This window comes from Lonchura striata, chromosome 5 (genome assembly GCF_046129695.1).
Source record: "Lonchura striata isolate bLonStr1 chromosome 5, bLonStr1.mat, whole genome shotgun sequence".
NCBI lineage: Eukaryota > Metazoa > Chordata > Aves > Passeriformes > Estrildidae > Lonchura > Lonchura striata.
In genome coordinates, this window is record NC_134607.1 from 13,504,742 (window position 1) to 13,528,773 (window position 24,032).

Here is a 24,032-nt window from a genome sequence, read left to right on the forward strand (position 1 = left end):
ATGAAACCTCTCCCAAAGATCAAACCAGGTTTTATTCTGAGTAATTTTCATTTCTCAATAAATTTAGCCAAATGGATTTAGATAAATCAATGAGTACCATGTAGAGGGTTCATCTTGATAGGGGACCTCTTGATTTCATTTTAAAATTGATTTCATGGTAATAGGCTTGTCTACATGAACAGTTACAGCAGTGTAAGCTAAGAAATTACTATAGACTAATGTATACTATTGCACCACCAGAAGCCATCCAAAAGGGGAAAAGCTATGTTTATAGAAATAGAAGGGTATTTACTCTTTTTTCCTGTCAGTGAAACTAGTTTAAGAATATGTCTTTCTAACATTACTGAAATTTGGTTTAGAATCTTACCAGATACACTAGTTGGATACATCGTAACCTAGAAAGGCTTTAGTTTTTCTTTCTCTCAAAGGGATTTGAGTGTCAAAAAAACTTGACAACTGCACTAAGTAAACTACAGTGAAGAAAAAGCCTCTTTTCTCATGTACATGTATGTAAGCTTTGAGGGGCTGCTGTAAACATGTGTCTTCCACTTCTGGAAAGAGATCTCCCCCATGGGACCAGTCAACTTCAAGAAGAGAATATTATGTCAGACCACCCTGAAATTTGCTTGATCTAGTTGTTGTGCTGCCACATTGGTCAGTCTGCCTCTGTTGATGGTTCTCAGTGAACAGAGTTTAAGGTAGGATCACAGCTTAATTTAAAATCCCTCAGGTAGGTCATTGGCAAGCACCACTATTAACGCTTCAAAAAGCTCACACTTTACTCTTTCTTTTTTGAAAACACAAATCCACAATGGTACTCAAATTAGAAGGTAAGGAGACAGAGCACATGACTTTTCTATTCCGTGTAACACTGTTGTGACTGCAAAAAAGACAATAAAAATTTCAGCAAGCAGCAATTTCTGCCTTGATTTTAGCTTGATACAGAATTTCACTAAGATTTGAGCCAACTCAGCAATTTTGAAAGCTGCTGATTGGAGTGTGATGATTCATTTGAACTCACATTCGAAGTATTAAAAAAAAATAATATGCAAACATATTTAAGTGCCTTGAAAACCAATTTGTTCTGAAGCTCACAGATCATCCACATCATCTGTAGTGGTGCACTGATAAATGCATGCATTCCAACCAGTCATTTCGGAGCTTAATGCATTTTTGGGAGATACCCTCTGCAGAGAATTTGCTGCCCATGTCTGCTAACATCTCAGGCATGCACAGTCAGTGTTGATGTTAGTGCACATGTGGTTGGAGCTATGGGTTCAATGGGTTAATGTACAGGGGGACATGCAATGCAACAATGGCCAACTAGTGGGAAGGGAGACACTACCTTTGACGAGTATGATCTCTTGAATGCCAAGGCGTGTGGTACATAGATCGACTTTAAAGGGGGAATGGTAAAGGGAGAAAAATAAAAAAAAATGCACAAAATGAAGCAAAATCAGTTCAACATTGAAAACAGATGCACAGTAATAAAACAAAGTGGTTTTTACATGAAACAAAATTGTGCAAATGCTGAACGTGACCCAGACTGATGGAGCACAATGGAACTTCTGGCCACAAAATCAAGTTTCTAGCACTTTCCTGAAGGCAATTAGTTTTGGCAGCCTCCTTGAACTTGGAAATACCTTTTTCTAGAGGAATTATTTGGCCTTTGTCTAGCTGTATGACTATGAAATTCTGGCTTAAGATTCGGAATAATGGCTTATTTCTGGAACATGTTTAGTTTGAACTGGCTTGGTCAACCATGTATTACTCTGTCACACAACTCTCCATTTACATTCTGATTTACAGTCTCTCCTAGGAGTTGTGTTTATTCTAGAGTTTTAAATTATCTCTCTTTCATAGAAATGATAATTGACATTTAACCAACATCATAAATCTTATTCACTGCTTCATGAACTAAGAACCACCAGATGGGCTCAGAGTGGGTTACACAGTAATGGAAACCCCTTGTCAAAAAGGAGAGACTCCAAAGATCTCAAGGAGCTAAAACTGGAGGGGGAAGGAGCAGGAAAAGGAGGGGGAAATCACTACTTCCTCTAGCCAGGGACATTCTATACCACCCTGTACCCAAATATAAGGCAAGTAAAGCACTTAGCTTTGTTTGCTGAGAAGGGAGGTAAATTTCCCTTCATATAATGAAGTCCAGAAGGCATTGTGCCACTCTGGGCAAACAGACAGCATTTTGCACTCTCACATTCAGTTAACTAAAACCAGTCACAAACGAGAAGCCAGAGAACACCACCAGCATCTTTGCAAGCTCCAGGAAAAAGCAAGTTACCTGTGGTGGTGAACACCTGAGCACAACACCACAACTCTACAGGAACAATGACAAACACACACATGGTGACAATACACCTACAAACACAACACCCACGGGGCGCTCACGTTAGGAATTCTTTACGAGATGCTTCTCTTGAAAGACACCACGTTTAACAACACTGAATTAATTCACTGCTGATCACAAAGAGCAGAGAAGGCTGTCTGGGAAGCAAGCTCACTACATTACCAAAAAAGCAGCACGAACAGGATTTCAGTTTGGAGAAGGGGTTCACATAAAAGTTAAGTAGCAAACAGTTAAGTCAGCTCTTACCCATATAAAGTAGCAGGCAGGTTATTAATTAAAAAAATACAACTCCCACCCCAAACCAGTACAAACCCAGCTTGGTCAGACTTGAAGTTTGGTTACATTTCTTTTGACAGCAAGGCATTCCAATGTTTGTATGTATACTCTACATCCTTGGAGAGGATGCAACAAAATGAAGTAAGTCAAGTTTTCAGATCCATATCCTTTAAATAAATACATTCTCAAAACCATTCTTAAGAAAACAGGCAGATGCTGGATAAATAAATTCTTAATGGAACTTCAGCAACAGCAAATGAATGAAAACAAGACACTAACACCAGACCCTTGGCAGAGCGTGTGAGATATTTTCAGTAGGAGGATTCCAGGCATCTGCTACTGTCACTTAACATCCCCTCCTGTGCTTAGAGATGTGATCTTTCTTTCTGCAAAAACCATTTTAAATCTGAGTGGCCCAACATAGAAAAAAATTACCATCAAGGTAGACCAAAAACTTTGTAACTCTTATCTGAACCCCAGGTATTGGATATCTGTCCTCTGCTGGCCCCAGGTACCTCATTCTTCTGCATCTCTTGGAAAATGCAGAATTTCTCATGAAACGCCTTGAGGGCATGCAGGGGGAATGGAAGGGGGAGAAAAAAAAGGGAATAAAATAAAAACAAAATAATCTTCCTCTCAGATGAGATCTAGACCAACTAGGGAAAGAGATTAAAAGAGAGATAAGTAAATATAGAAAATTCCTATTTAGTTCATCAATTTCTTCCACTAGCCTTAAATTCATTCATTAGCTATTCCAGTTCATTCTACTATATATACTTAGAAAGCATTTCATATGACATTCAATTTGCAGTAGTTCCACACCTTTGCCATCTCACCAAGGATCAGCTTGGCACCTGAGATTGACTTGTGCACATGGGATGACAGGTTTGACACAGGAGGCACAGGCCACTGTGCCTGTGACATTTCCTTCCCAGAGGTTCTTTTCTTCTTGAGCTTTTTTAACATGTGTACTAGGCACCACCAGGAAAGAACAGTGGGAGCACAGTTTTCATTTTGCTGTACCAGAAGAGCCTTAGTGTTACGTGAGGTCAATAAAATCTCTACGTATTCCTCCAAACCTTGCCAATTCTGTCTAGCTGAGCTTAGAGGCTCTCAGGAATGAAAGCAGGATTCTTCATCACTATGATCAAACAGTTCCTTAAATTATTCCCTTGTTTTTGCTTTAATAGTGACATTCTAAAAATGAATAAAATAACTTCAAAACAACTAGCTTTAAAACTTTGCTTTCACTATACATTTCCCACATATAAATATGTACAATTAAACTAAATCCTTATACTAGATCCTTAGGCCAGTAGGGAGGGTGCACAGCAAGTGCACTACCCTGGACTTCAGGAGAACAGACTTTGGCTTCTTCATGGATCTGCTTAATAGAGTGCCATGGAATAAAGCCCTGGAGAGGGGAGGGGCCCAGGAAAACTGGTTAAAGCTGTGGTTATGTTGGCTCCTCCAACCTCAGAAGCAATGTATCCTACCAAAGAGGCAATCAGGCAAAAATGCTGGGAGGTCTGTGTGGATGAGCAACAGGAAGGCTACAGAGGGCAGAAGCAAAGGCAGGTAGCCTGGGAGGAAGACAGAGAAGTTCTCCATGCAGCCAGGGATCAGGTTAGGAGAGCTAAGGCCCTGACAAAATTAAATTTGCCCAGGGACATCAGTGGCAACAAGGAAAGCTTCTATAGGTACATCCGTGGTACAGGAAGACTAGGGAAAACATGGGCCCTCTCCAGAAGGAAACTGGAAACCTGGTTATCCAGAATATGGAAAAGGCTGAGGTGCTCTAACTTTGCCTTGATTTTCACGAGCAAGTGGCTCCAGCCACAGCATCCCAATCACAGAAGGGGTTGGGAGAATGATGAACTGCCCGTGTAGAAGAAAGTCCCATCTGAGAACATTTAAGGCACCTACAGGTGCACAAGTTCTGAAGGAACTGGCAGAGAAAGGATCTAAGCCACTATTCATATTTGAGAAGCTGTGGCAGTCTGGTGGAGTTCCCACTGACTAGAAAAACGGGGAACAAAATCCCATTTTTAAATAGGGGAAAAAGGAATACCCAGGACACTACAGGCCAGTCTGTCTCCTTTCAGTGCCTAGTTGTCCTAGGGTGACTTTATGATGCATGCATCCCCAGTTATCTGTTCTGTTTATGCTGGTTATTATGTTCTGTGACCTCAAGACTGGCTCTGAAAAGCCAAGTTTTGTTTTGTTATCAGCCTGCTCACTCCCCCACGGTCTGCTGGACACAGACAGTGCAGTACATAGTGCTGCTTTTGCTTTTGCTCATGTTTTTGCTTGTTAGTTAGTTTAACTAGGCAGTTTGGGAAATTCTTCCCAAGCCAGGTCAGGAGAGGGGCCGTGGGGGTTTGCTTTCTGGGGGGACTCCTTCTGGAGGTTTTCTCCCAGATTTGCTCTAAACCCAGAAACCAGTAAAGTAATGGGACAGTGAGACAATGGATCTTTCTTACAACAACAGTGCAGAGTAGCTTATAATCATGGAAACAAGTGAAACCCTCTTATTTTAGATAGGACAATCAGCCAACTTACAGGAAAACCTGCTCCACGAGAGAAAGAGTAAAAACAACATTAATCACCTACGTTTCTGATGTGATTCTCAGAGTCTGTGATCTGACTGGTACTAGATCCATCTAAAATGCATTTCCCACCTACATACCTCTCGTTTGGATTTCTGGGAGGAGCGTTCCAGAATATCGTCACTGGAGAGGTCGGAGTCCTCTGAGAAACTCAGGTGCTGACGGAGCTGTAAATCTGTGAGGTTGGGAATAAAAAGGGCCAGTTAGAGAAGTGGTAGCAATCCTTTCTGTAAACTCTTCTGAGCTCAGCTGCAGGTTGTTTGATTGAGCACCAAAAATACCCAGTCCTTTTATGTCAGTGTCTGTTGTTTTGCGTGAGAGGGATCAAAGAAGCCCTGCTCCACAAAATGACCAGCATGAGTTTGAGCTGCTCTAAGAGAGCATTACTTTCTTCAAATGTTGTTAGAAATAATGATCATAGTTCTCTTTTTGTGCTGTATCAATGCTCTTAGGATAGATACAGCACTTGGTTTGACAGCAGCTGGCTCTATTTTGTCTGTTTGTACAATGCCAGAGAAAGGTAACATGTTTGCTTTTAACCCCATTTATGGGTAACTTCCTTACTGTATCCCAAACTGTCATTAAACATCTCTGCCTGCAACTGGTGGGCATGTGAAGATTTACAGAAGGCTACCAACTCCCTCCTTCAGAGATCAGCAGGCAGCCACCAGATTCCTGAGACCAGGAATAACAGCATCTCTGCAGTCTTCAGCTTCTATGGAGCCAGGTGGAAAGAAAGAAAATATCAGCCAAAGAAAAGATGAAGATCAGATTTAAAGTAGGGATGAAATGCCATAAATTCCAACAAATGATGCTTATTTCTCAAATCTAAGACATAAAAAAGATGTACCTTGTACATATTGAGAGTTAAGCTTTTAGTTAGGGTTCCATCTTTTTCCAGTGGATTCTATCAGTATGCAGAAACACAAATCCAGTCCCTAGCACTTATCCCGCTCTGCCCATCTGAACACTGGGAAGCACCAGCATTCAGCACAGGAGCTGAATGACAAAGCAAACCAAAACTACTTTCAAGGACACCTTGGAAAAGTAGGAAAAGTGCAGAGGCACTTATCTGTTATACCTGCAGCTGTAATCAGTGGAGAGGGTTTGTGCTTGCCAGAATCCACAGTGGCATTACTTGAGGGAGTACTTGGGCAAGATTTCTCATCAGCCTTTTTCTTCTTGTCTTTCTTATAGCCAGAGAAAACAGACTTCCATAACGACCTAGGCTTTGTTGCTTCCTCTGTCCCACCACTAGATTTGTCAGAAAGTCTGCTATCGTTTTTAGATTTCTTCTCCTTTTTGTTCTTACGAGGGGAGAAGAGGGAACTTCTTTTCTTACTCTTCCCACTGGAGCCTTCTGAAGAGCTGACAGACCCTTCAGGTCCAGTGATGTCAGCGGGAGGAGTGGAGTACTTCTCAGTAGCAGAATTATGTTTTCGTGCGGATCCCTCTGCTAATTTCAAGGCCAAATGCTTTGGAGACTCATAAAACAACTCTTTGGTCTTCAAGGGCATAGAAGATGCCTTTCGTACCCTTGTGGCCCCAGTAGCAGCAGCCATCTCCATATCTTTCATCTTACACAACTGTTTAGCCATGGCATCACGTAGCGCTGGGCTCTTGACAGACTTCTCTCTGGCTCTCATTCTTTCTTCAGCAATCTCCTTGGCCTCCACAGAAATGTCAGGAAACACTCTCTTCTTATGGTGAACCCCTCCTTCCATTGAGGGTGGACCACCGTTTTCTTTGACCAAGGGGAAAAGATGTGGTTTCTCTGGCCTCGGCCTACTGGTAGGAGGCGTAAAGAACATCTCGTGAAGGCTTGAGTCCTCTGTCCTGTCATCATACGTGTCTTCCACATCATCAGCAAACGGAATTTCATCCACGCTCTCTGCGAATGACTTCCGCACGTCGTCCCTCTTGGCCGGGGGGCACTCCTTGGCAGGAGGGGCCGGCTCCCGGTGTCGGGGAGCAGGAGGTGTCGATGCTGGCGTTGGGGGTGACCTGGCTTCTACATCATTCTGCCAGAGTGCCTGGTACCTCTTCCTACGCAGTGTGGCCGGCTCCTCGTTCTGAGGAGGTGGTGGGGGCGGACTTGATGGAGGTGTTAGCATGGTGGAGTCAGAAGTGTTGAAGCTCTGGCTAGCCATAGTTCTCATGTTAGATGAGCTCTCCTGAAGGCCAAGACCAGAGCTGCTGGATACATCTCCCCGTACTTCACTGGAAATCTTTAGCTCTTTTTCTGATGGAGACTTTGGAGTAAGCAGAGAGATCTGCTCATTTTCTAACTTGGATAGACCCTGTCTTCTGGGGGCAGGTTGGGGTTTCACAGGATGAATCCTTTCATCCCCTGAAAAATTCCTGCTATTGAAAGTCTTCTGAGGAGTTGCCTCCAGAGCAGACACAGTGAAGTTGCTCTCTGAGCGTTTGTTTCTGTCCACGGGGGTGAGCCCTAAGCTCCGTCGGATTTCAGCACTCTTCATCCAGAACTCTTCCACAAGGCTGCTCCGTTTCAGGGCTTCTTCTGCAGTAGTGGGGCTCCCCAGTTTTTCCACCTCACCATCCTGGCCCCTAAGGGCCAATTTGGCTAAAGGAGTAGACGTTAAGGCTGGGACAGGCTGGAAACATACTGGAGGCTCCACTGGGGATGAAATGGATGTTTCAGCAGAAGGCAAAGGCTGGGAACAGATAGGCATTTGAGCAGATGCTGGGGATGAGGCCAGTGCTGGTGCTCCTGGCTGAGACTCTGCTAGTGATGGGGGTGCAATGGCTTCTGGTGATGCAACCGGCTGGGACAACACTGGAGATGGTGGCACCAAAGGGCTCTTAACTTTCCTGTCTTTGGGAATTTCATCCTTTGGTCTTTCCTCAAGAATGAAAGGCTCAGGAAAAAAGCGTGGCTCTGGGGATTTTATTGCACGGCACACTTCAGCCAGGGGATCTTCTACATTCTAGAGAAAAATGAAAAAGGGGAATATTAATCTGAACACATGAGAATACAGTTTTTTTTGTTTTTTTTTTAACAGCTAGAAATAAGGAAACCATCCAAGTATCAAAATAATAATTTAATATCCTAAAGTCTGCCTGCTAAACAATAACTGTGTCTGATAGAATCATTAGATGTCCATCAAAAAAACAAACTTTATTTTAATAGAAAGTGAATACTGTCAGCAATTGCTGTAAGGAAACCAGAAGTCAACTGTAAAAGTAAACTGGTCTATGCCAAAACACTCCAAAACAATATTTTAGCAATTCCTTCAAAAAATAATCCAAAACATTTGGAAGGGAAAATTTGAATGAACATTTTAAGAGTCAAGCACTTCTAGCTCTTACACACTGCAGTACACTTGCAAGCTGTCTCCCTGGGCTGACAACATGACAGTACAACACTGACATGCCTTACTTCCTTAAGCTGAACTATGCTGAGCTCTGGAACAAAGAGACATTGCTTTGGTTGCTACTGTAATTTTCAATTGCAACTGCACAGAATCTGCTTTTGGCACATCAAAGACAGCCAGACCAGGCTAAACAGCAAGCCCCTTACTTATGGCTCCCTACATTTATTACATATATCTGTTGCTAGCTGCTCACTGAAATTAAAATACTCTGTATAATTCTGCCTGGGGCTTTGTGATGGGAACTTGTGTGGCTGTGATAGAGCCATTACACTTGGAAGATAAGGAAAAAAGATAGCATACATTTTATTTTAAGCCTAAATTAAGTCAGATTTCAAGATCAACATAAATGTTAGAGACAGGAAAGAAGGAGAGCCCCCTGCTGTCAATCCACATTAGTTTATCCAACAAATTGTTTGACTGAACTACAGGTGCCAAGTAGAAAATGTCAGACTCACTTACCTCTACTTGTTTTGCTTTGGGACTAGCAGCTGGAGACAGAGGAAGAACACTGTCACTAGAGGGCTGGATAGGGATGGATGGCTTGCATGGATCTAGGGAAAGGAAAAATGTTCCAAAAATACATAAACCGTTATTATTCTATATTTTTTTAAAATGTTACACATCGCAAGTAGTGACAAATTTCTCGGCTTTTTACAAATTCTAGATTGGACATCTGGAACACAGCAAAAATTTTTAAATGTCCAAAATGGTACAAGCTTTTTAATAACTTTTACAACAAAAAAACAGTTAGAAGAGTTCTCACATTTTACAATGCTGTAATTAATGGATTCAGAATATTCTTCTCAAAATGTTCATGCAAGCACAGACTTTGCCACTGAGAGCTGTGAGATGGTTCAAATCCAAGAGACTCTCCTCTCTTCTCCTAAATCCCATAACTGTATAGACTATCTTAAATGCAGTTAACATCATTTAAGCACTAAAGAGAAAGTGATTACCTTCTGTCACACTGCAGGAAGCACCTTCTGCTTCTTCTTCATCCTCAGAGACTTTTAGTTCTGCCCCTTCTACAGCACTCTGACGTAAGCGAAACTCTGCTTCTGCATCAGACACGATGTCTTCTGATCATGGATGGAAAAAAACGAGAGAACTTGGATACAAGTCCATCAGGACATAATACTTTCTAGTCACAAGGTGCTAACTACTTTCATAACCTGAGCACTTAAATGTTCACTCCTTTTTTTGGTGTGATCATTAGTCATTTAAGCAGTAAATGTAAGCAGTAAATTATTGGACTGTTAGTACAAAGAGTTAAATCAATAATTGAAGTCCTGCCTGATCACTTCTCTGGAAGATTTTCCATGTTTTCTGCCATATGCAGTTAATTTTACAATAGCACAGGAAGCATTTTACAATAGCACAGGAAGCATTCTGACAGTATTATGGACCTTTCATGAATTTAATTCTGTTATTCATCAGGATTAGTATTGAATACAGACACAAGATATGTGGTGAGAGGACATGAGAAATTCATTACATAATCCAGGACATTGAAGTTCTTCTCTTTCTTTTTGTCCCTCACTCCTGGCTCCCTTCTCAGATATTTGAAACAAACTCCCACACCTCTAAAAATAAGACCAGGTTTAAGTACCCTCATGCAAAGTGTTCATTGCCAATACATTCTGTTCACACAACAGGTTTAAAGGCTGCACAGTGGTACCCTACCATCATCCAGCTCTGCACCCGTGTCTCCCTCTTCACCTGCCTGCCCTTCTGTGTCTGCAGGCTCTGTGCCCAGCTCATCCTCCACATCATCCTCCTCACATGGAGCTAGAATATATTCAAATATTGAGGGGAAAAAAGGAAAAGAAAACAAACACTGCACAGTGAAAAAGTTCTATATTAAACTGTACCAACAGTTTATACTGGTGATGTATATCAGTTACTGTCAAAACAAGAAATCCTGAAATGTGTCACCTAGAGGGACATCTATGGTGAAGTGATACCTCCAGTGAATCAAGGAATGTCTGCCCTTGGGGAGTCTCCAAGGCACTTGCACTGAAAGCTGCCAGGGGTTTTCTAAGCAATAGACGTAGTGAAAAATTAAACAAGACATCAAAACAGAATAAAGGTTACTGTTCTTCCAGGAAGATTTTGGTTTTTTTCTTTATCACAACAGAACAGTTACCACCACTTGATAGCATATGTGTATTAGGTCAAAACTGGAAACTCACAATTAACCAGGACTGTTCATCTTGAAATTGAAACTGGCTTTGAGGGTGTGAGTCAAAGACAGAGTCTGGGTATGGGATTGACCATTACTACACTTGGAAACTGTTTAAATCTGTGCAGCAGTCTTTGGTAATAAGGTCTAAGAAAATGCATACGCTGTAAAAGTGACTAGTGCACCAATTGAGATACTTTAAAGTAATTAAAATGACAAATAAAACCTTTTTTCTGTTAGAGATCATTAATAGAAACACTTTTAAGTAATTCAAATTACATATTCAAAACTTTCAAAACTTTTTTTTTCCCCCATTTACAGACCACAATTTGATTTGCTAGGTTAAAACAAAGAAGATATTCTTGAATCTGTAACCCTGAAAACTATGGCATACTACTGCTACTGATACTACTGCTTTTGACAGCATTTAATTACAGAAGGAGAGACAAGACCGAAGTGTGGAATATAAATCTCATTATTAAATTATACTTTTAAAAAAACCTGTGCAATGGATGATTTGCTGCCTTTTTATTTTTGGTTCAACATTTCCATTAGACATAATTTAAATACTAAAAAAAAGTGAGCACTTCTAGTTCCTGATTCTTTTTATATACTAGTGACGATGTGGCTCTTGGAATAATTTACATCATTGCATTGCTAATTAAGACAATCTTGAAAACAAATGAACTCTCCCTAAAACTGAGGTCTTGCAGCCTCTCCTTTAATACAGGTTTTTGCTTATTTCAAAAGACAGCCTTCAGCAGGTGGTTTGTCTTTTTCCTTCAACCTGAGAATTTCCTTTTTTTCATGCTCTGTAGTGAACATGGATTAGTTTATTTCCTGTCAGCTACTGTGAAAAGGCAGTTCCACTCATATGATAATATACTGGCCTATTCCTTTACATCAGAGGATTATCAAATCCAGAGCCTTGCCAATGTCAAGCACAGGAAAACTGAATCATGTGGCAAAGGCTGGCGTGCTCTTAGGAGTATTTATAAATCTGCTGAACAAAACCAAACCATGTCCCAGTCTGATCATTGCCTAGGTATGCAATAGCTTATGTTATTTTGGAAATGATAATGTCATGGAATGGCTTTATGGTAAGAGCAAATGTGAGTAATCTTAATCAAAATTTGCAAAAAACATAACTAATGTTAAGAATATCTGAATCTACTATGATGCATGTGTGGGTCTTCAGATTCAGAAACCATGATTGGATGTGACACACACGGATTGCATTGGAGAGAGAAGAAAATCAGGTTTTAAATAGGTTGGTACAAAAAACTCAATGGAAGATTACAGATGCATTGATAAGTAACAACTTGGTGCAAGGGTGGTTCCCATTCTGAGGGACACGAGAAGCTTGCAAGTGGCTGGTTATATGATACATATACTGTGCATATACATATATGCAGTTAGGATGAAGAGCAAAAGGCCAAAAGCTGTCACACAATGACTCAGAAGTTACACACTATGGCAGCCAGAGACTGGGATCAGCACCTGGTTCATATTAGCTGGCAGCTTGTGAGCAGCCTGCATCATGTGCAGACACCTTGTAAACACTGCTGACTTGCCAAAGCAGCAGCAGAAGCAAAGTTTTAAAGGCAAGCTAGCTATTCTGATGTGCCAAAGCAACTCAGCTATAGATGAACTACCTAGCGCAGACTGCTTCACTAATTTAGACACCTTCACAGCTTTACACAATGTACTCCCTCACTGTCATCCCAGAATCTTCAGCCTCATCGGTTTGTAATAGAGCTTAGAGGACCACACAAAAAAAAAAAAAAAAAATCAGCTGAGTTCTATCATCCTTCAGCATTCCTGAGGCTTTCCTGAATAACGTGAACGCCAGGTCAAAAGAGATACAACCACCACCACTATTCCTAAAGATCTTAGCTTTGACTTATTCTTCTTTCCTGTTTTCTTCACCACATGACTATGGTTTGCAGTTGCTACAGAGAAGCAACTGCTTTAAGCACTCTCTGTCACTTAACCTTTCAACTGCAAGAAAGCCCCGCGTTCTTTTAGTCTAAGGGTTGGGGGAAGAAAACCTGGTCCCACCTTCAGTTTACGAAGCAACTGGAAATGCTCAGCTGGATCCCTGGTGCATTCCTGCACCCAGGCTAAGCTGTCCTTGGCCTGCCTGCAGAGGGTTACAATGGGTGTGGAGCTCATGCGAGAAGGGGCTCTGAGCAAGGCGCACATGCACACTCCCCGTCCCCCCTCCACGTCCACTCATGCAGTAGCGACAGGGCTGTAAGTTCCAGGGTTAAAGGACCAGCTCAGCTGCTGAAGGCATGGAGAAGAGAGGGGCAGGGTTATTGTGCATTGGAATACATAGAACATCACCAAACTACCTCCAGGGACCGTCTCCAGCCACGCCTGTACCGCCTCATGGCGTACGGAGGGAAGGTCGGATGCTGAATTTAAAAAAATAAATTGTAAGAAGTCAAAATTAGACCAGCAGTCAGTGTCTAAAACAGAAGAGTGACAGAGGGAATTTTTTCACTGGCAAATACAGGAATAAAACCTATGAAATTTCAATCACCCAATTCCAGGCTTGAGAATCAAATTGTGATAACACACAAATGTCAGGGACCTAATCTTCCTTTGGGATCTGTAATGTTAGAGGAAATGTGTGGCACAGTGAGAAGAACATCACATCTGACCAGCAGGCTGCTGCTACCATGCTCCCCTTGGAACTCTGCAGAGAAGGGAAACTGAGAGAAGGAAGAGCTGAGCAATGAGAGAGGGATCCCACGTGTTGCTGCCCAGCAGATGAAGAAGAGCTCCCAAAGCAGAATGAGAGTGACTTCTGGGAGCTGTGACACTGTCCCGGGCTGTCACATCACACCTTCTCACTGCTGCTGCCAATGGGCTCTCCAAACACCTCAGATCATGGAATACAGCTCCTCAGTCAGGAACAATCTGTCTCCTGAACTCAGACTGAAAATGTACAGCATGTCCACAAGCGCATGTTGGCAACAGCCTTTAAAATACCCAAACTGCTGATAACACCTGCACACACTTCTGCCATATGACAGAGCAATAGAAGAAGCTAATTATACATCAAGATAGTCCTAGGTTGGCCCAGTTTCAGAGAACAAAAAGGAAATACTGAATCCCTTCCCAAAGGAATTTGGAAAGGGCACAGAATCTATTTTGGAAAGATCACCTGTGGCTCGCAAGTGCAATAGTACTTCACAGAAAAGTAAGGATTATAAAATGCAAATTAAAATAAAAATCTGGAAACAAGAGTGACACAGACCTCCAAGCAAAAACACAAGTAACCTTAATTGTTGTAAACTTAAGAAACATTGTTAACATTTTTTACTTAGTGCTTTTTAAACATTAGTCAACCACTCTAGCAATACTGAATGTTACAGAGAGTTGGATACAGCTTATTTCTGTGGCTGCAGAGGGAATAAAATACCCATCTCTTATTTGTAGGGAGCTGATTTCACACCAGAAAATCCCAGTGCATTCTACAAACTGGAAATATAAGTATAGCCAAACTGATCTGGAATTGTGTATTAAGCTAGACCAGGATTAAAAAAGCCCCTATACCAAACATATAAAACTGCAAGGAAAAGACAATTGTTTGGAATAGAAAAGAATCACGTATCATGAGGTAGAGCTGCAGATTTTTAACCTAATTTCATTTTTTCAGTGAAAGAACACCCCTTCTCACAGCAGAAATACCCCTTCTACAATTGTGTCACCATGGCTGCAGATTGAGAGAAGACCACTGCTCATCAGCTGCATGGTGAGCTTTGATTTAAGCCCACAGATAAAGCACTTATGACATACTTACCTTAAGACATGCTGTAAAATAGCCTAGAACAAGGTCAGCAGGGACTGCTGGAAGGTGCTCACATGAGATCTAGACTATCAGCATTTTCCCCCTCCAAAGTTTTCCTTTGAGTAACTGACAACTTGCACATTAGAGGTAAAATCTTAAACACAGGGAGTCAAACCTGCCACTGATCAGATTTGCAAGCCCTTTGACTCCCATCATTCCCTGCTAATACCAGATGCAGTTACATAACTTGGAAAAGAAGCAGCAGAGAAACACGCTCGATACGGAAGCTGACACTGTTCAATCTTTGCTCTAGCAGCTACACAACACAGCCCCTCAGCTTTCCCTAAAAAGTGTAGCTTTCACTGCCACAAAAAGCACAAGACTACTACTATTGGCATCCCTGGTCAGTTACAGGGGGCTGATTGTCAGCACTACCAAATCGTGTGGTGAGGATAAATGCTATGGAGTCAAAGCAGGCAGACAAATAGCTCAGAAGTCACACTGTCACAGAGCTGAGAAAGCAGCAGTTTTAAACAGACACTGACCTGAAAAGCAAAATGTTTAATCAAGTGTAATTTCAGTGCAATTTGAAAACAGTTCCTTTCAATCACTGCTGCCCCTGCTCAAGTCACTGGTCTCGAAGGGCACAGAAGCAACAGAGTTAAACAGCTGCAACTGGGATCCAAGAACTGATGGTGTGGGGCTTGGGGGAGATTACCTCTGGAGGTGGAGGACTTTGAGGCTGAGACCATTTTTTCCTCCTCCTCTTTCTCACGGATGTGTGTCCAGTGCACATCTGCCAGGATCTCCAGAGGATCAACCGGATTTACAATCTGCTGCAGCCTAAGGTTTCCAGCTATCAGGAGGAGGGCATGGCATAACAGGTTGTAGGCAGGGTGTATGAAGGGCAGGGAGGAAAAGATGGGAGAAAAGTGGAAAGGAAAGGTAGTACATCATAGGAAAGGAAATAAGAAAAGAAAATATTATTGGCTAAGGTCAGTTTGCAAGACAGACAGAAAAAGCTCAGCACTGTGTGTGCACGCATACACCAATACAGCGCTCCTCACACCTCCCATCCAAGCTGAGTAACGGCATTCCAAGGGCAGAGGGATGCCATTAAAACATCATCAGACATCATGTCTATTGCAAGAAGCTTTGCTGAATTGAAAGAAGTTCTCTGGGTGTCTGACACCATGTGGTATGTAAATACCAATATAGCAGAAATTCCCAGCTCCTTCAGCCTATTCTTTATGATTATTGCCAAAGATGTCTTGCTGTTAAAGGTGAGGAATAATCTCCACCCGATTGATGCACTAAGACAAAAGGTTTTTCATTCCTACTATTGGGCTAGGCACTTCTTTCTAGTCTGAGTGCACACATTGTGAATTAAATAATATGATGGATCTGAGAGTTTCATGTGTGTATGCACACATGGGCACATGCTAATTTTAGCATCTAAAACCACTTTGTTTACTCTTGGCTCTTTTGTATTGACTTGTTCAAAGGGAGAATTTTTTTTTTTCTGAAGGATAACAGCATTTTGATTGTGACTTAACAGCTCCCCAGAAGAGAATTCCTGTCACACAAGTCATTCTGCTTAAGAGAAATTGCATTACTCTTCAATTACCTGCCTACACAAAGCTCAGCTACTTATGGAATGTCAAAGAGAACAATGGGCACCTTAAGCAATTGATAAGCTTGTTTAATTTCTACAGAACACCTGCCCAGGGAGCACTTACTCTGAGGTATTAAATTTATAGACCCTGTCTCTATTGCTGTCTGCTTTGGTTCTGTAACTCAGGCTTCATTCATCCATAATAATATAACTGGGTCTGCATGGGACAGTTCACCTGTACACTGTCTGCAGGAGTGGTCTCCAACAGCAAACCTCTCAGCTGAAAGGAAAATGCCCACTTACTTTATAAAGTAGGAAGTCAATTTTCACAACTGGATTACCACTGAGTAGGGCAAAGCACTGTTGCAGCAGTTTAGAACCTCAAAAGCAGTTAGATTTTCATATGGTGCTCTAATGTTTGAAGGGAACAAGACACATTAGCAGCATTTAGAGCTTGCATTCATTTTTTCCTGCCATCTCATTTTAACAAGTTCCTCTCTCCCAGCCAAATTTTTCCCAGACATGACAAAGTGTTTGGGATATCCGTTTCAGAAATGACTATGTGTGAGATTTGGCATTAAAACTGCAGAAGAAACAGGCAGAAGGAACTGCAGGAAGGACAGAATCAGCAGATGGTCATTAAAGGGAAACGGGCTCAGAGGCACAAACTCAAATGCAGAGCAGGATTCACAATGTAGCCAAGGATTCCCCAGCTTTAGGTCTCTGTTGCTTCACCAGAGTGTTTTTGTATCAATTACACAACCACATGGGCTAGCAGAGGTGCTGGCCCATCCTGCAGGGACAACCTGGGCTGTTGTCACTCCATCCCAAAGCACTCGCATGCAGCCCCCAGGATGAGTAGAGTTAGCGTTTGCATCGCCGCACAAAGTTGTGTTAAAGGATTTAGGCTTGCCAGCAGTGGCTGAGAAGTACAGAGTCACCCAGCAAGGCTTGGAAAGAGCAGGTCCCACATGATCTGCATGTGTTTAAGTGGATTGCTCTGGGATTTAGACCACTGTAACCCACACAACTTTAGTTTTTCCACAGAAGCCTGAGCCTGTCCTGTCTGTCCCTCTCACCTTTTCCTATAAATAATGAGCAGCACAGCCAGACATTAAGGGCTGCTGCTTAGCCTAGAGGCAAACCTAACACTTCTTTAATGTCTAAGAGCTTGAGAATTTTAAACAACACCTGGCACAGCCTTTCCTCAAGGCTGCCTGCTAAGCTTTCCAGGAAGCTGAACATTAATTGCACTTAGATTTGGAACAGTAGCTTTCCACCATTACTGTAGCAGCAGTACTTTATAAGCTGTGGGCAGATTCAATGTTTTCACTTTATTGGCTCAATGTTTTCACTTTATTGGAGTAAGGAGCCATTTCTAAACCAACTCTTAGAAAGAGTCGGGTCTGAAGTACCTGGCAACTGCAACAGGGAGAACTTCTTCAGGTATGCCCTTCAGCCACCTTACTAATACTTCTTTTTCTTATCACAGAAAAGTTAGATGGCAAAAAAGTTATAATGCTTCTTCCATTTTTTTTTTCTTTTGGGAAAAAAAAAAAGAAGCTAAGCTTCTGTTATTACAATCATAAGCTGTAAAACATGCAGTTTGACAACTGCATATGCCCCCTTACATGCAGGAAGGCACTTGGATTTTCCTTTTATATATTCTGGCTGTAATGAACCACATTGAGGGAATAAGGGGTTAACAAGCTATTTGGACCATGTGTCACAAAAAAGCCAGCTATCAAAAATAAACTGCAAGAGAATGCATCATGGAAAATGACACAACCAGTTAGATTTGAATGGCTGATTAATTTTATGACCATTATGTAACTGTTTGAAGAATCTTGAGGGATTGCTGTAGCTTGATTAGTTCCCTTCCAGACTCTCCCCACACACAGACAGAAACACAGAGGACAACAAAAAAAGCAACTTTGCTGACACAAGCAGTCTAAAGGCAGTACTTCTGATGTGTCCCATGTGTCTGAGATAATGCACAGATGCAAGTAGTCTGCATGTATAGAACAAATCTGATACTCATTACCTGGAAGTCACTGTTCATGCAAATTACAGCAGCAAATTATCCAGGTTTTTTAGAAATCCTGAGGTACTTGGCAGCTTTATCACCTTCCTAAAACCAGTGGCAACGACAGATCTGATTTATGGCACTTGAACCAGGAGATGAACAACGGTTACTGAATCAGTTTTGAGGGAGCTGGTAACACAATGAAATAAAGCCCAGAAACTCTTCATGTGGGACCTGCTCTTTAATACCTTCCCCTGGAAGTGGAGACAGTGTACGGGTACCTTTACGTGTACCCGAGTCCTCTTCATCTGAGAGACGTTGAAGCCAGAGGCCTTGCTGCAGCTCTCTCTCCCAAGGGTTATACTCCCCCTCTACAGCAGAGGGAAGCACACATCCACATTTAACACCAGCCACGCGTGTACACACACAAGCCATGGAGAGAGGGAAAGAGAGAAAGAGAGAGGACAGGATCAGAGACAGAGAGACTGCCTGGAAATGCTGCAGCTCCCCGTATTCCCGCTGTATTCCAAGTGCTTGGCAGGAAAACTGCTTGAATGAAACAACATCCGTCCAGGAACACCACTGCTCAGCAGACTGAACACACAACATGCATGTCACCATACTCATAAAGAAGTCTTGACTTGAACACACTTCACTCATGGACATTCAGCTCCTAGGTTGAGAAAGTAGCCAAGGAGCCTGCTGAGCTCACCAACGACACTGCCACTAAGACTCAAATACTGGGCCTCTGCTGGCAGTAGGCAGCCAAAGACCTTTACAAAAAAGCTCTTTGGAGTCTGCAAGTCTCCTCAAAAAGGAAATGTGAGTATAAAGACAAAGACAAGAGCAGTGAGAAATCTGGCATGGTGGTGAAGCACTGGAAACATGTCTATTCTGAGCACAAACTTTGCATTTTGATGACTGAGACAAACACAGGGGAAGGAGTCTTTCCCTAAGGTTTTCCACAGAAATCTTTCAAAGCTAAACTGGGAACTGCCTGAACTCCCTTATTTCTCAAGGCCATCTTTTAACCTGGGAGAGCTACAAGCATCTTCTTGTGAAATACCCTGCTGGCAGTGGCAGGGCAATACCCCTTAGTGAGGCACTCTAAAAGTGAAAACACTGCAACTCCAATGTTTCCAGTTCCTGCTGTCAGAGAACAAAGGGCATGTTCAAATCTAATTACAAATAATTATAAGAAAACCAACCATAAGCCAATACAGCAGCACAAGGCTGTGAATTGACATGCTGGCATGGTGTATGGGAAGCATACTGTATGAGTACTAGTACTCTAAACTGTCCTGTGGGCAAAGTCCTTCAGTATCCAGAATGAACCACCTCGAGCTTTCCTTGACAATAATTCACTCAAAAATCAGAGCAACAAAGAAGTGAAACAAGTAAAGTTTTCCAAGGCAATTTTTTCTTATTCTGCATGGCAAATACTTAACTCATTTTCCCTGCTGGCTGGCAGAAAGAAAGGACAAACCAAGCTAACCTTCACTTGACTCCTCATCTTCTTCCTCTTCATATTCCTCCTCATCATCATCGTATTTGTACTCAATTTCGTGATTTTGCTCAGCCTCAATCTCTTCTTCACTCTTTCCCTTCAGGAGGGCATGGATACGCACAGCCTCTTTCCATGGCACACCACCCAAGTCTGAAGGGGGCTGCTGTTCATCATCTTCCTCTTCATCTTCCTCCTCCATCTCAGATTCTGAACTACTGTAAGGTTTTAGAAAAAAAAAATATTGTACTGCAAATAATAAATAATATCACTAAAGATTATGAAGTCAATGATTCTTGATCAGTCTCAGATCACTAACAAGTAATTTCAACACACATAAGCCTAAAACATAACACTGATTTTCAGCTTTCAACATTTCATAGGCCTTTTAGAGAGAGCATCACCTGCAGGCTGAAGTATGGTTCTTGCCTTACTTATTTTTAAAGGAGAGGCAGCAGAAAAGTGCCTGTGTAGCCAAGTCCAAGTATTTGTGCAGCATTTATTGTTACAGTTCAAGACAATTGAATATAACAGAAAGAAATTATTTTCTTCATATCACATTGCTCTTGATAAATTGGTGCAGGAGTCCTTCACAGTATGAGAATGCAGAGGGCCATGGCTTTTGATACAGCAGCTACTGCTAAGATACCCAAGATGATTTTGGCACTTGCTCCTGTGAACCAGAGAAGTCTTGGGAGTAGAAAGAATACAAAACACATCAGGCAAAGGAAACAGCGTGTGAACTAAGGAGAGAGGGAGGAAAAAACCCCCCAAAATTCCTCACTTTTCTGCATCACAGACAGCAATATGTATCCAATTAAGTATACAGTGTACATGGTGGCAAGAAACTGTAGGAAGTAGTGCAAAGATAATTACAGTAATGAGATTATTATTCCCACAGCAAATTCTAAACCATGCAAAACAACAAATCATTAGTACCTTTTAGAAGACACCTCTGTTTAATTCTAACAGTTCCACAGCATATGCATTAGGGGCAGGAAATGTAACCACTCATTCAGTGACATTTAATCTAGCTCACTCTTACATGCCAGACTACCCGGAGGGATTGAGGAGAAAGATGGTTGCATTTGTCACTGGAAAATGAATGAGGACTACAGCATTCTCACAGATCCTCTCTGCAGGGTCAAAAGGTGCTCCAGCTTTGTTTTACTTTGATAGACCATTGTTATAACAGAACCACAACTGTTGCGTGCTTCCCTTATAAATCTTAAAAGGCTCAATTCATCTGACTGAAAGAGAAAACTGTTTGAGAATAACTAAAGTTTGGTGAATAATCTGAGAACAATATTTCTGCTGCCTCCTTATGTCCACTATCACTGGCTAACAGCCTTCGGCAGAACCCATCCCATACAGATAATGAAAGGGAAAACCAACAAGTTGAAAATAATGTTTACACTTCATGTAGGTCTATAAAATACAACTTGTACAGTTGCACTACCTTATTTACATAATTTTATTCATCTACTAGTCTGACAGTCTATTTTTGATAGCAAACCTAAAAAGGAAAACCCTTTGTTCATGCTCTGATTGTCACACACATAGTCCATAGGCTCTTAAATTCTTCTCACTGGTCTGCATAGAAACAACATTATTTTGCTCAAATTACAAGCCACTTTTTCACAGCATAAACTCAACAGTTATTTTTAACATGCTGCCCAATTTTCACATGTGAAATACTGAATACAAACACTGTTGGCAAGCCACAGGATTGGTGCATGGAGACCGGAGCATGCTCCAAAGGCTTTATGCAGATATTGCCACAGAGATAAAATGTGATGTTCCCCTTCTCCCTGATTTACTTTCCCACTGTTGGGTATGGAAATAAACCTGACAGGTGCTGCATGCTGGGGGCTTGGTGTGCTGTCAATAAGGTTTACTGCTGCTCAAATTGCTGCCATGGGTGCTGAACGTGATGAGCTGCTGCTCGTCCACCCGCCAGCTTATCAAATAGAGGAGTGACGACACAAATTCTTCACCACACAACTCACTTTACCTTCTTTGGCTTTTATTTATCACTTGGCTTTTGTTTGACCTTTGAATAGTGAGAAATGAGAAGCTGAAAAACATCAGTGAGAGATGGCCTGGTATACTGAGCATTCCTTTCAGCATGGAAACCCTGTGTTGTAGGAATTAATTCAACAGCTGAAATTTTATTTTTCTATAAAGCAGAAATCAAAGACCAAGGTAGGTTGCTGAGGAGAGGAACTGAAACCTAAACTGTGGCAATGACTTTCTTCTCTTGCCTTGCCACATAAACCTATACAGCACAAGCTGTCCTACGACACTCCTTTGAAAGGCCACAGGACAGGACAGCAGAAATGCAGAGGACATACTGGAGGTTCCTGCAACTTAATGAATAAGGCATATAAAAGGTTTCCCACACCTTTCACACTACTGTGGAAAGTCTGAGTTCAGTTACTTAATTGTTCCTTTTTCTTTTTGAAAATTAAATAAGATTAGCTCTCTTTTGAAAAAATATACTTTGAATGCTGCTTCCCATAAACTTTCTCTGCAGTGTGTGTGTGATGGGAAGCTGTGCACCAAAATGTGAGGTCTCTGCCTGATTTCTATCTACCACCTAAGTGAAAGCCTGAAAGCCCAGCCCATCCTTTGTAAGACATGGAGGGAACAAAGAGTTCCCCATCTCCTCCGCCTGCTCCTAACCCTGCAGCACTGCACCAAGACAGTGAAGATGATTAAATCAGGGCCTTGGTTGGCTTGTTGCAGGAGTCAAAATTATTTCTTTTGGTGCTGAGAAAGTAGTCAGACGTCTCCCTTTCTTTCTTTCCAGTCTTTCTGTCTTTGCAGTCTACCCATGAAGTGGATACAGCTGGACACAGGATACCCAATAGCTACATCCCCTAGAAAATTCTCCCTCTGCTTTCTCTGATATTTGGCCCACACAGCCTTGTCCATTTTCTGAGTAAACCGCTTGCCATATTTGGATTTGGAATATAAATTCTTCTAGGTCAAACTGACAGGGAATTTGACACGTTTCCTCTTTTCTCCTTATGACAGAATGTGAGTTGCTTCACACATGAAAAATTAAACAGTGCAGTCTATTACAGACAGAAATACTCATACTGATAAGAAGTTATAGGGATGAATGTAAGACAAAAAGAACTAAATGTAACATCCTATGAGACAAAAATCAAATTTGCTAACCTAATAGTGTACCACCCTCAATCTCCAGAATCTCACAAAACACCTCTTGGAGATGACCATCAGCTTCATGCCAAAATGGCAAAACTTCACTTTTTTTAAACTAATTATTGGGCTTTGTAAGTTTTCTACCATTTTTTGAGCAGGCCTATTGTGTCCCGATTTATTGAAATCAAGACAAAGAGTAAAAACCGTCAATAGCTCCACACTTTTGTTTTAGAGGTAGAAACATAAAGGAGTAAAAACCCCTGAGATCATTAACGCATATATTGTCATAGTTGATATAATTCCTAAACCTGAGCAGGTAACTAAAGGAAGGATGAGTTAAGAAAATATAGTTTGCATCTCTTAAAAACAGGCCAAGATTATTCAATTTCTCATACAGACCTATATCTGCAGGTAATTCATACGTAGAATATGATTGTAGGATCTAAGTTTCAGGAAACAAATAAAAGCATTTTCTGAGTTTATTTCAAGACTACTGGACAGACTCAGAGATGAAAAGGTAAGGGCTGCTACTGCAACAAAGACAAGTAGATGAGAAATAGTATTACGACACCAAGACTCTGCAAAAGTGTGCGATTGACTGTAAAGTTCATGAGCATTCTTCCCCAAGGATTTCCTCTTAATGATTCTTGCAAATATTGTTTCCACCAGCTCTACCTGCATGGATGTGGATCCTGGTGTGCTTGCGTAGAATTTAGCATATAAAGAGAAATTAATGAAGGTACAACACAGTACAATACCTTCATTTTATTATCATGAAGGTACAACACATTTTTCAACAGCCACTGCTACTGCTTCCCATTAATACCTCTCAAGCATTGCACCAGCATTCAGTCAGGATTACATGTGTGTCAAGGCTAAATATCTTGAAACCAAACACGGGTTTGAATTGTAATGCAAAGCACGCAGAAAAGAAGGTAACTTTGGAACCCCCTTCCATTTGAATGCATGTTCTGTTTGCTCAAAAGACTCACTTACCTTTGATACAATTGAAAAATTAAATTTAAAAATCCCTTCCAATTTAGAACTTAATCTCATGGTATTACAGTGCTATAGGTGTTTTCTA

At 41.5% G+C, this 24,032-nt stretch overlaps 1 protein-coding gene across 7 annotated transcripts in view; it reads right to left on the minus strand.

Moving 5' to 3' along the window:
• MICAL3 (microtubule associated monooxygenase, calponin and LIM domain containing 3) overlaps nt 1–24,032 on the minus strand; it is a 155,839-nt gene that overhangs the window by 19,038 nt on the left and 112,769 nt on the right. For 2 of the 7 annotated variants that reach the window (XM_021551933.3, XM_021551931.3), the window contains exons 21-28: nt 19,769–19,995; nt 15,351–15,488; nt 10,332–10,436; nt 9,605–9,727; nt 9,108–9,199; nt 6,332–8,201; nt 5,331–5,425; nt 1,346–1,396 (exon numbers count right to left, since the gene is read on the minus strand). In XM_021551933.3, coding sequence (XP_021407608.2) covers nt 1,346–1,396; nt 5,331–5,425; nt 6,332–8,201; nt 9,108–9,199; nt 9,605–9,727; nt 10,332–10,436; nt 15,351–15,488; nt 19,769–19,995 — 2,701 coding nt within the window. Of the gene's footprint in view, nt 1–1,345; nt 1,397–5,330; nt 5,426–6,331; nt 8,202–9,107; nt 9,200–9,604; nt 9,728–10,331; nt 10,437–13,187; nt 13,251–15,350; nt 15,489–18,554; nt 18,645–19,768; nt 19,996–24,032 lie in introns of all 7 variants that reach the window. The other 5 variants (XM_077783311.1, XM_077783307.1, XM_077783308.1 and 2 more) reach the window with 5 other exon arrangements.